We start from the raw sequence: 13,584 nt of genomic DNA on the forward strand, positions 1-13,584 counted from the left end.
TATGAGCTGCAATATGTACAATATTAATCAGATTTTTAAAACAATTATGTGGAATTTGGCTTTTTCACTGTACTTCAGAAATAACCTTTGTTAACAAAAGAAGTTTTACTTAATCATGAATTTCAGCTTCTGTAGCTGAAAGAAAATACCTATAGAAACAAAAACGACCAAACTAAACCAAAAATAGGCAAAATAACCAAACTGTCCAAAGTTACCTGACACAGTTACAGATGATCCTGGTTCAATAATTCCACTGTTTGGCCTCACGCAGTATCGACGAGGTGCTGTAGTTTTCACTTTAAAACATACTTTTCTGTCAGATGGATTTCGTAGTTTAAGATTTGTGGTGACTACATCTGTGAAGGGACCTGAAAGTTTTAAACGTTATATCTTTAGTAACTAGTTTATTCATCAAATATCTTTTTCTTAAAAAAACAAAAAAAAAAACTTTACAATTGAGCTATAGAACAGCAGTTGACACTCAGGCCCAATTCCTATGTTATAAAGTCCTTATCATTGCCATCAGAACTTTCAAGAACAGACTTCCTTCTGTGATACACCTCTGAAGATGCCAGCCAGAGATGAAGGCAAAACGTTAGGAACAAGATCTACCAGACCACAGCCACACAGCCCGGAAAACCCACCACAACCAGTTGCCTCCATAGTTTGTAATGTTCAGATAAAGTAGTAAAAGGACGTCGGGCTCTCAAAAAACAAAGAAAGAAAGAAATGAAATGAAATGCAGTAGCCAACACAATAAAACCTGCAGCTATGATCTCCTCCCATTCATGCTAAATAGCCCCAGGACCACTGACCTGGCTACTATCTCCCAAGCAAAGCAAAATATACACTATAGCACAAAGCAGGACATGGAACACGGGGAGGGGACGCAATCTGTATTGCAGGAAACCCAGATGCCATATCCAGTCCTGGAGCCATGGCAAGAGCTGGCCAGAAGGGCCAGACCTTAACAGTCACTGAAAATCAGAGGCGTATCAAGGGGAAATGGCACCCAGGGACAACACCTTCTCCTTGCTCATGGGTGGGCCTTGGGGCAAAGCTCAGGGGTACCGAGCCCACCCCCCACCCCACAGGCCATCTCCTGCTGTCCCCTGGGCCTGGGGACAGCAGGAGACGGCCTGCAGGGAGGAGAGGGGCAGGGCTCAGCGGCATGCAGTTGGGGCGCATACTGTTTCATCATGTGGGGGGACATCCAGCACCCCCCCACGTAACCAAAAGGTATGTGCCTGGAGACATGGTTTGTAATGTCTACAGGCCATTCGCCTCTGCTGAAAATTAACACGCTGATTTTAGCACACCCGAAGAATTGTCAATGATATGCCAGGAACATAGCTGTCCACTCATCTGTTTCAACAGAATTTAACTTCATTTCACATCAGATTTCACATTATATCTTTTCCATCATTTGAGATGAAACACAATACTAAGAATTTTAGGTTTTATTTTTGATACAACCTGCATAGTAAATTCATTCATAGTAAATAGTATTCACAGCTTGATTTACACACAGATACAAACTCTTCCAAATCCCTAGGGATAATCACTTGGAAAACATTATAGCTTTAGAACTGCTAAACTTGCCAAATATTATACTGACAGCAGCATTCATTCACTGTTGTTAATTGATGGAATTATGTATCTCTAGACAGATATATTTCTGTGCAAAAATTTCTATCCAGTATCGCTAGTCATCTCTATTTACTGAGCAACTAGCTACAAAAATGATCAAAGAAACAGACAAATTAAGAAGCTGTTTTAGAAAAGTAGTCTAAGGGAAAATGTGATAAAGGTTTACAAATGAACAGTGTGGAAATTATTTTCTCACCATCCTAGATTTTGATAGGGGCATCAAAACCGAGAGTCCTAGACAATCAAAAAGTAAGTAAGTAAGTAAGTAAGTAAGTAAGTAAGTAAGTAAGTAAGTGTGTGTGTGTGTGTGTGTGTGTGTGTGTGTGTGTGTGTGTGTGTGTATTATTTTTATTTTATTGGATTTATAAACCGCTCAGGGTGGTGAACAACAATGAAATTCATTGGAATTATGGAATTCATTATGCAAGTAGAATGGTGACTAGGATCTTGAACTCTCAAAACAGATTAAACAAACAGATTTATCATCTGAAGATGCCAGCCACAGATGCAGGTGAAACGTCAGGAGAGAATGCTGCAAGAACACAGCCATACAGCCCGGAAACCACACAGTGATTCCGGCCGTGAAAGCCTTCGACAATAGATTTATCATAGGTCAGGAGTAACTACAGTAAAAAATACGAATCTTTCAGCGTAATAGATCTAAAACTATTTTAGTGAACATGCTCTGAAATTTCTCTCACATAAGCCGCGAGTTAAGAAAAATCAGATTTTACAAAGGAGTGAGCAATTAACATGATGCTTGCTCAAAAAAGGAACCTTAGGAACTTACCATGAGGGTTCCTTCAGCTTGGAGGTAAGGAGGGCATCTTGTAGCTAGGGTTTTACCCACTGGCTGCTCAGAGAAGCAGGACCAAAACTTCCCACTCTCTTTTAACTGATCAGGAACAGATTCCATACTGGTTCTATTGTGTTAATAGCTGTTCTATGGCAGATAAAATCCTTGTGTGTTTTTCCCTTCTCAGAGATCTAGAAGATGTAAGAAACTGGTCTGTGGGAAAACTGGACTATGGCATATCCGAATTGAATGATTTGTTGTACCCAATGGTCCAGTTGTGACTGTATACAATTTACCCTGATATCATTGCAGTATCCCCCCCCCCCCCCCAAACACTGGTCAGTGCTTTCCTTGTCTGATTGGTCTTGTTGGATTGATAGGATTGAAATTTGGGAGACCTGTTAAGGCGCAAACCTCTGCAAAAGGAGTCTCTGCTACCTGGCCACTGAGTTCGCCTCTGGTTACGGCTAAACCACAGAAGTGCAAGTTGAAAACTAAATGAAGTTTGATAAAAAGGTCTCTCGTCATCTTTCTGCAAATTTCTTGGCATGGCCTTTTTCTTGTCTCTGGTCCCCACCAGTATTTTGTTTAGTGTATCCCAAATAGTCCACCACCTTGGAAAGGGTAGGCCATTACTATTGATTCAGAGTGAAGATCCACTTACCATGCACATAGCCACAGAGCACATCTCACAGTAGTTGCTACAGCCATGGCGCAGGCTGCAAAGATCATAGAGTCTAGGGATATCTTAAGGGTGTGATTTATTCCTTCTGTAGCTCTTCTGTTACCAGTAGAGATAATGACTCCATTTTTGGGCCCGGACAATGGCAGACCGGCAGATGAGGGCTGGCGTGGCTGTGCCCTTATGTCTAGGGCCAACAATTCATGGGATTTCTGGGGTGGAAAATCTGCTTTTCTGTCTAGAGCACCAGTTATGGATCCCATGCCATCTTCCAAAAGAAAATTTGTGGATTTCAAGGCAGTAATGGGAGCATTTACCAATGAAACCACTTTTTGGTGGCATTGGGGAATTGCTTGTTCATCAGGTATTCATCCCCTTCTGCCCCCACCAGCCTTTAAAGTACTCAGGAAAAGGAATGGATTTATCCAAGGAATGTAATCTTAGATACCCCTTTGGACTCCTCATCCAGATACGGATTCTCAGAGGAATCCAATGCCATGATGGCCTTAGTCTAAAGTGACTTATAATCTTCCTGGTTGAACAGTCTAACAGGCTGCTCTTGCTGAGGCTGATTCATCCTCAGAGGAGGATTCACCTTCCTACTTTTCATCATCTGAAAGGGAGGAGGGCATCACATTTCCCAGAAAATAACCAGGGTAGCCACTTGAGAAGGAGGGCTTCTTGGCTGCCTTGGTGGGAACTGTCTCGAGTTTTCCTCATAACGGACTGCTTGCTTCTCCTCAACTCCGGATGAGTCAATGGGATTGTGGGTGGGGGACAATTGGATCCCTTCTGCAGAGTTTGAGGTGAAGGAATGTGGAGATGCTGCAAAACTCCCACTTGACACCTCCATGATTTAACTGATTGAAGAGGGCCACCCTCCCACAACCTTGCATGAGGGTGTAAGTATATTACCCCTGGAGGCTTCCATCTCCTATATTTGGTTTGAGTAATCCATTTCCAAGGAGTAAAGTCCGTTGCCACTCTGGGCTGAATTTTGTGCTGAAGAGATCAGGAACGCTCTCTGTCTTGGCTTTCTGCAAATTATGCAAAACTGAATTATTCAAAAGGGGTTTTCTATGCAGGCAACACTCTACTAAATAATTCACAAAGATCCTTGGATAAATTATTAGAAACTGTGGTCTACACTATTGGGTTCAGCTTGTTAAAACTACACTCCTACTATGTAATTTAAAACTACAGTCCTACTATGTACCATATATACTCGTGTATAAGCCAACCTATGTATAAGCCGAGGCACCTATATTTACCACCAAAACCTGGGGAACTTATTGACTTGCGTATAAGCCGAGGATGGAAAATGCAGCAGCTTAGTTAGTTTAGTTTATTGGATTTGGATACTGCCCCATCCCCCACCCACACAATTGGATTTGGATGCTGCCCTCCTCCCCACCCACACAAGGGCTCAAGGCATGGCTTGGGCTCCTCTCTTGCACGGAGGTCTCTTGGCTGGCTGGGGAAGAGGGGAAGATCTCCCCTCTTCCCCAGCCAGCTGGGCAGCCTCCGTGGAAATGAGGGGTGTCCAAGTCAGCAGCCCTCGACTGGGGCTGCAGGCTTGGGCGCCTCTCTTGCACGGAGGTTGCTGGGCTTGCTGGGGAAGATCTCCCCTCTTCCCCAGCCAGCTGGGCAGCCTCCGTGGAAACGATGGGTGTCCAAGTCAGCTGCCCTCGACTGGGGCTGAAAGCTTGGGCGCCTCTCTTGCACGGAGGTCGCTGGGCTGGCTAGGGAAGAGGGGAAGATCTCCCCTCTTCCCCAGCCAGTTGGGCAGCCTCCGTGGAAACGAGGGGTGTCCAAGTCAGCTGCCCTCGACTGGGGCTGCAGGCTTGGGTGCCTCTCTTGCACGGAGGTCGCTGGGCTGGCTGGGGAAGAGGGGAAGATCTCCCCTCTTCCCCAGCCAGCAGGGCAGCCTCCGTGACTCACGTATAAGCCGAGGGGGGCATTTTTCAGCCTGGAAAATGGGCTAAAAACTTGGCTCATGCGCGAGTATATACAGTAATTTAATATGGCATGCTAATACTTGTGCTTTGCTTCAGTTTTGTTTTTTGATTGGTGGTATAACTCTCATCCTATTGTACTGTTTACTGAATGTCCTATCACATCGATTATATTGACTCATTCTGTGTAATCCACCTTGAGCCTAAGAGAGAAAGGCAAACTATATATAAAAAGGCAAAAGTAGTCCCCCATGCAAGTTCCAGGTCATTACTGACCCATGGGATAACATCACATCATGATGTTTACCATAGATAACATATAATAAATAAAATATTTTAAAAAATAAATGTGCCTAGACAAAATTAAATTTGTTTTCTCCCCACAAAGGGAATGTAATCTGAGTTACAAATGAAGTTTGTTTCCTCCCCACAAACTGGGAATGTAATCGGAGTTCCTCATTTTGTGAGGAAAAACTCTCATTTTCTGAAGTGTCATACATTTAACATCAAGCAAAAAATGGACTTCTGAAAACGTGGACAGAAGTGATAACTCATATAGGACTAGATCAAGTATATCAAAGTACATTTTAAAAATTTTAACGTGAAGGATGTTACAAAAGGTTTTGCTTGTAGTTGTTACTAGGTCACATACAAAATTTTAGATGTTACAGAAATGTTAAAAATAATATATGGCTTAGTTTAGGTTTTTTTTTTTAATTTAGAAACTATATATCCACTTTCTACTTTGGAAAATACCCAAGGTTCCTTACAAGGAATGATACACTTAAAATAAAAATGCAAAAACAAAATTGTATGATACCCACCAAAATACTAGACTGTCAAATTTCTGTGTTCTCAAGAATACAGAAGGCCAGTGGTTTAGTGAAAAAATGGAAGAAGAGAAAATCTTTCAGAATATGTTGGAAAGATGACACGCATTTCACCACATCCCAAATAATCCCTTCTCCTTTTGTACTGGACATCAGAACTGACCGATGAAGAGTTCTGGAGAGATCTGGAAGATTGCAAGGAGTTTGTTATATTTAGGCTGGTCCTAATAAAAGGTGTTATACAACTGCAGGGTTGGGAAACTTCTGTCTTCTATTTTAATAAAAACAATGTAATTGAAATATATACAATATATGAAAGTGTCTAGTAGCATTACGCACGACCTTAGTGCCAGGATACACAAATTCATTCAAGTTTCAAAGGCTTTTCAGAGTAATTGGTCTTGCTCTTGGAACTCCAAGAATGGAGGGGACAGAATAAATCTTGGTGTTCCACAGCTCTGAGTCAACAACCAAACCAGCCTGTCTTGTATCCTTATTGGATAAGAGGGCTTCTGAAGTATAGCTCCACCAGCCAGTGTCAAGACTGAAGAAAGTTCAGCTTGGTGAGGGTTGACTTCCACTGGTGAAAGTTTTTGATGTGCAGTGTAACAGCAACAGGTTTTGTGATTTTACAAAAACTGTTGGGTGTCTCCCATCTAGAATGCTTGTTGGGAAGAAAGTTTCAGCTTTAGGTATTTTTAATGTATGGATTTTATACTGTCTAAAATTAAAAGCAAGGGTCATTAAAATAAAAACGAACAACTTCTTATTATCACGGTTCATTGACTACCTGAGCGAATGGGATTAAGTTTATTTAAATTATCAGTGCAGCTGAGGGGAAACAGTTGTGTCTGAAGATTTTGTATACTGTAAAGAGTGGTGCATATTAAATATGGAAAAGTTTGGATGATTACTCAGTTTTAAGCCTTGCTGTGGTCAAGATGCCTTGCTCCTCCTCGGTGACTGGGAATAAGATTGTGGTCTTGGAAATCATAACACAGGATTGGAACTTGGGGAAAAAATGAAGGTTTCTGACCTTTTAGCCAACATTGATCTATGCAGCCCTTGATGTTTGGGTATTTTTACACTGCAGCTAAATATCCTGTACCCTTCTTTTTTTCAAGGATCCAAATCCCTTTTAAAATGTTACAATAGTTGCAATATGGCTCATAATATATATCTATTAAAGAAACCCACTTTCACTATATTCATAATCATATAGAATCTGGTTTTGAAAATTAATCGTAGAAGTTTTGCTTCAGGAAAAGATATTGCCAGGGTTGTTTGTATTAGTTATTGTTTTGCTAAAAAGTTAACACATTTTTTTCTTTTAGACCTTAGAAGAATGCAATTTTGGTTTGATTTACTTCTTATGGGTAACCTTAGAAATTAATTGCTAATCTATCTATGTAAAAGACAAGCTGTATTAGCAACGACTCAATTTTTAATGTGTGCATGTGCTCTCTTGTCCCTGTTGTTGCCAGGGAGATGGTGGAACACTGCCATGAAGGAAAATGAGCAAAGTTTACTTGCAGGTCCAGAGGGAGGTGGGGAAGGAGGGGCACCCAGCGGTGTGGGGCAGGAGACCAGCCCTGGACACCCCCCCTTGAAATGCAACCTGGCTGAAAAAGGGCGAGGCTCACCTTCCCAGGAGCTGCTATGAGAGGGGAGAGGGGGACAGGAACATGACCTTGACTATGTTTCAGAGTGACCTTACATACCAGCTGAGCTCCCCCCTCTCTCCAGACTCTGCTCTCCCTGGGTACTGGGCTAAGACCTTCAGGAATGTCACAAGTCCAACATGGAAACTTAGAGACTCCCGAGGGATGGATTAGCATCATACTAACACTTTTACATGTTGAATTTTAATGTGTCATGAACAATGAAAGAAATGACCAGCAATAGTTTTCTAGAGCCCGTTGTATTTTTCTTGCACAATGGGCTTTATTGCTAGTCCAGCTAATAATAGCTGTAGTTGTATCTTGGCTTGTACAGTGTAATATTAACCTGGTATTGTAAAGTAAATTATATCTGTTGCAGTTTGATAGTGTGTAGATAGCCAAGCAAGTTAGTGAGTAGCTTGCCATTGGTGATAGTTATGTTGGAGGAAGTATCTAGACTGTGGCATAACTAATTTGTTATTGATCACTGGCAGACATCTTCAGGATTATGAATTTTCTTTGGCTCTGACTTTGAAAAATCCAGTGAATGTTTATTTTGACATTCAGTAAAAAGTTACTGTTCTGTGTTCTAGCCCAGAGTTTGAACAAAGAAGTTGGGAAATCCTGGGTTAGTTAATCTGATAGACTGAGCCTTGGTTTAAATGAAACCGTGGTTTACAGGCAAATTTGTGGCTTGCTGACTAAGGATGTTTAGGATATGAAGAGGGGAAGTCATTAGCTGAGGCTTGTTCTTATAGACTTGGCTACTGAAAATAGTTTTGTGGCTTTCTCCGATTTTGTCGAAGTGCAGAATCCCAATTTGCCCCTCATACTGTTCTTGGGACTCTACCATTCCTCAAGGCCATGGTTTCAGTGAGTGTAGCAAGCTAAAATGAGAAGGGAGAGGTTGAAAAGTTCACTTCCACTTGTGCCAAACACTGCCCATGCTATAGCTCCAAAGGTTAGTTCGACTGCAGCTGAATTGCAGATTAAGCAATCTACAGTGCTTCAGTTTATAAAAGTGTAATGTTTCAGAGCAGTGGCATTCCTAGGCAAACTGGTGCCCTGGGCAAAATCTGAGTTTGATGCCCCCCCCCCCTCCCAAGGGTGGAGCAGCCCGGCCACAACACTCACCCTTCCCGGATGGCTCACAAATTCCAAAGGGGCGACACGCACTCCGCGTTCCCAAGAGCTACCCACCCCCTCTCTTCCTCCCATCCAGCCGCACTTTCCAGGGGGGGTGGCCATCTAGGTGCCCCCCACGAGGGACAGGGAAAAGGCGACAGCGTCCCCCTCCTGCGTAGCCCCTCCCCAAGCGGGTGAGCGGCACAGGGAACAGAAGGCCTGCTCTGCCCTTCCGGAGAAACCCGAAACCTCTTGCAAACACCAGGGGCTGGAGGGGCCACAGAATGTTCGGGCGCAAAGTGCTTTCAAGGGGGCTGCCCCACTGGATTGGATTGCCAGGATTATATACTCAATAAGGAATGGGTGGGCACATCCCTCAAGTCCCGGCCCCCTCCCAAGTTTTGGACACAGCTGCCCCGGGGGCTTGATCTTGCCACCCAGACCGACGTCTCCCTGGCGCTGGTGGCAGGCGGTGGATGGGTGAGTGCGTGTGCCTTGCCCGGGAAGAGGACCCTGGCTGTCGGCCTGCTTAGCGGCTTCTTCGGGGGGGCGGGGTCAAGCACAATGGGAGGGGGCGGCTCTGGGACAAGACAGGCAGCAGCTGCTGCCAGAAGCCAAGCCAGCCCTCTCCGCCTGCCTAAGTCGCAGCACAAGGCAAGAGCTCCACCCGTCGCCCATCCCCCCCGCAGGCGGCAGTGGCGCCAGCTCTTGAGACGCACAGGCCCTGCGGGAGGCTGGCCAAGATTTCTCCAGCTGATGAGGGCTGATGAGCAGCTGACGACCCCCCAGCCCTTCAAGTGGCCCGCGAGGAGCGGAGGAGGGCTCTGGCACACTCCCTCCGCAGCACCAGGCTCTGCTGCCCATCCATTCCAGTCTCTGGCACGTTGGAGCCTGGACCAGCCCAACTCCTGTCTCCTTCCCTTTCTTCCTCTCTCCCGCACACCTGAGCGCAGGCACGGGCTCTCCCAGGCCAGACCGCTGTGACTGTTCCAAGCCAGTCCCCGGGGAGCTGCGCATGCGGGGGGCGAGCAGTGATGCCCTCTGCGTGGTCCTAATGCACTGCCTTGTGGGCTAAGGGGGCCGACCGGCTGGCCAGGGAAAGATGGTGGGCGGGGTCAGGACAGCCGCGCAGAACTGCGGAGGCAGAGCTAGCTCTCCCTTATCCTGAATCTGACTGCAGGCAGCAGGCTGCTCAGGTGGCTTGTGGGCCGGGTGGCAGCTGGCCACCATGCAGAGTGGGCGGGGCTGATCAGACATTGTGTCACCCATCACATGATGTATAATTTCTGTGCCCAAGGCAGCTGCACATTCTGCCCAACGGGAGGTCCGCCTCTGTTTCAGAGCCATCTCTCTAACCTGTTAGAACCCGTTCTTTCATAACTTGACACATGTAAAAGGTGAAGTATTTAATGTATTTCAATCATAGACTCAGCAAAAATTATCTACCTATTACTTTTGGGGATTTATTTGCAGTTGGGTGAAGGGCAAAAGTTTGGATTTAGTGTGAGTACTATACTCTTTTCCACCAAATGATCTAAGTAGAATTGCAACTTCGCCACATGCTGAACCATCTTTGTTTTAGAATGCTCCGCCTTGGTCCTAACAGAACTAGGTAGGCACAAGGACCCAAGTAGAGCATTATAAAATAAAGATGGTCCAACGTGTGGCGGATGAGGTTAGATCTTTTGGTGGAAAAGAGTATAGTGAGGTGTCATCTGGCCTGACAAATTGCCCTCCATTGGAAATTTGTTTCAGAAGATTAGACAAAGTATCATTTAGTGTAGCATGATCTCACTGTAAAAGTGGTCAACCAAATGATCCTGGAAAGCTCACAAACAAGGCATGATGGAAATGGACAACCTTGTTTATCCTTAGAATCTGGTAATAAAGCATCAAGTGAATTTGGACATCACAACTCCCCCCCCCCCCAAAAAAAAAAAAAAAAAAAACATAAGGGTATGAACTCAAAAAGCCTCTATTTATTGTCTTGCTCTTTTGCGCTTCCTCATCTCACTCTGTTCTATGCAGTGTAGTAGAAAAATTCCTGTTCTATACATGGTGACTTGTCGTAAGGATATTTTCCCCAAAAACATTAAAATTAGTACTACACAGAAGTCTCAAGTTTCCAGGGTTTCTGCACTGTAAATTTTGAAGTTCAGATTGTACTGACTAAAATATGAAAAAGGAGATCTACATTGCTAGGATCTGAAAGCAGTCACTCCACTGCATGTAAGGCAATGACAGGGAACAGGAATCCTAGTAAGTTGAAAACTCATGACCATTCTGGACATCCACTGCAAAACAGCGCAAATAAGACATTTGTAATCTGACAACATTTAAAGGAAAAAACAGAAAATGTGATATAATGTAACTCCAGGACCTACATTGTAGAAATAAGTCTGAAAAATGCTTGAATGAAGAAGTTCTCAAATAAATAAATGGAATTAAGAAGGACTTTAAAAGATTGAATAAGGTGAAAAGGCCCGAAAATATATATGAAGGGAACAGCTTCTCCCCATTCCACACTCTTCTACTACAGACTCTCAGTTAGCTCAGCTTTAACAACACTGATCTTCCTATTTTTTCTCTCAATCTTGCTCTAAGTGTTCACCAATATAATCACACATACTTTAGATGAGGCAAGGTTTGCTCCTTCCCAATCCACTCTACTGCTAAATCATGCCATTTCTGACTGTACACCACCGGGGAGGAGGAATCGCCTTTATTTTTCATTTTTGTTTGGCTAAAACTCTGTCAGGGTCCCCAATCTTTTTGCATCTGCAGCAAGTTTGGAATTCTGACACAGAGTGGTGGCGCAACCACAACGTGGCTACCAGAAAGGCAGTGCCCACTACAATATGGCTGCAATGTCAGTGAATGAGATCATGTATAATTCTAATAATAATTCTTCAACATTACTGTTTAACAGGATGCCTTTTTAAACTAACGTACTGTTTTAAAATATTTGCAGATAACACACAGCTTACCTTCAATTACTCACTAAAGATTCTTGAGATACTTAGCAATCTGATAACCTTCCATTTTTATTAGGAATATTTCCCTTGGCCTATTGTACCTGTCACCTCTGTTGAAAATTTCACTCACACAATCGTTCACCTCTTTCATAATTCAGAGAACATGATCCCCTCCCCAACTACCTCCTCTGTCTTTCTATCCTCTTCCACAGATAGCACAAACAAATTGTTCTTACCCTTCAAGTCTTTCTATCAGTCATCCGACTACCTTCATTTAGCCAAAAGTCCTAAGCTCTCCAACTAATAATTCCTGCTTTCCCTTCCTTTGCTGCCCCATATGCACTACAACCCTTTTTCGGAACACCAAACTGGTGCTGCCTCTTTCCCTCAAACTAATTTGTTCCATAAAGACTTTGAATGAAACAATGCTAAGTCTCATATGGCTCTGCAGTGCTCACATTCATCCCTTACTACGTATGCCTGCCTCTCCACTATGCTAATTTTGACTGTCACTATCTAAATCACAATGTAATTCTCATCTTACACAATGTAACAACTGCCACATGTTTAAATTGGTTGCTCTACAAATAACTGAAAATATGTTCATGTGTAAATCTTTACCTTCGTTATTGAGAGAAAAGTGATAACAGGCGAGGACAATACTATTCTAATAAAATGTTTCCCTCTCAGGAATTATTTCAGTGCTGTGTCAACAGCAAAAAAATGTTTTAAAGAAATGCTTTTAAAAGAAATTCATAGCATTTACAGTTGTAACTGTATTATCCCATCTTAATTTTAGTACAGTACAATTATACTCATCTTAGTAAATGCTGTGATGTGACATCAACCCATGGGTCAGAAATGACCTGGTACTTGAAAAGGGGACTAGTTTTACCTTTAAAGTTACACTTTTAGTGTAATACTTTACTGCAGGAAATATTGTAATGAAAACATAAACAGTTATGCAAATAACACTTTGTGGCTTCTATATATATTACTACCAACACAAGTAAAATTTAGCTGGCATGTGAATCCCTTATCCATAGACCCTTTTCTGTTCCTTCCAAAATGGCCTTCAGGAGGTCAGAAAAATTCCACAGCTGTCCCCAATCCCTGCCTGGCATCACTGCCTCTTCTCCTCACTCCCCAGGGATGCCAAAAACTAAGTGGGTAACTGCTGCCACCAAATACTTAAGAGTATCTCCTGCCAGTCAGCCATACATCTAGTGCTCTGCACCTGCACTGACATTTAAAGGCTCGACCTATTTGCTGCATCTGCCAACTTCACTCTACAAGTTGTGTAGTGATGATATCACAATTTCACAACTTCAAGCTCCAGGAATGCTGAGCTTCTTTGCTGCCCCTCCCTGTTACCATACTGCAGATAGAAAGACCAAGTAGGCACAGTGTTTTCCAGAGATCAAACTCAGACCATTTAAAATAAAATATAATAAACAAATAAAAATAGCACAAATGTTCTGTTCATGCATTTCTGGCTGAGCAAGGTGTTAGGTCTCCAACCTTGAAGCAATAAAAAGACTCTGTCTGTTGGTCAGTAGCATTTATTGATAGGTAACGAAGCACCTAGCTTGGAAAAGCCAGTTCTGGGGGGTCTGGCTTTCGCTACCCATTTTATTACAGTGTTGATTCCCCCTCCCTTTCCCCAAGGAATGTGAGAAAGAGTTATCGGTAGTTTTCCCATGAGACTAAAAGTGTCCGGGTAAGCCTAATGTTTGAAACCATAAAAGAAGATCAAGGAAAGAATGTCCTCCTTACAACATTGGTGACATATAGCAGGCAGGTTACATATATCTTATAGCAATTACACTGAGTTAGGAATGCATCTCAATCAACTAGATACAATCCTCAGCCATATATTTTGTAGCAATCTAAACAATCCAGTAAAGCAT

The 13,584-nt window shown here is 43.2% G+C and overlaps 1 protein-coding gene across 1 annotated transcript in view; it reads right to left on the reverse strand.

Annotated features, from left to right (window-relative positions):
- The window catches only part of VAPA (VAMP associated protein A), a 43,585-nt gene that overhangs the window by 18,590 nt on the left and 11,411 nt on the right, over window positions 1–13,584 (reverse strand). Inside the window, exon 2 of the mRNA XM_048508221.1 lies at window positions 216–368. Within this exon, the coding sequence (XP_048364178.1) occupies window positions 216–368 (153 nt within the window). The remainder of the gene's footprint in view (window positions 1–215; window positions 369–13,584) is intronic.

This window comes from Sphaerodactylus townsendi, linkage group LG09, assembly GCF_021028975.2.
Source record: "Sphaerodactylus townsendi isolate TG3544 linkage group LG09, MPM_Stown_v2.3, whole genome shotgun sequence".
In the NCBI taxonomy this organism is placed as follows: Eukaryota; Metazoa; Chordata; class Lepidosauria; order Squamata; family Sphaerodactylidae; genus Sphaerodactylus; species Sphaerodactylus townsendi.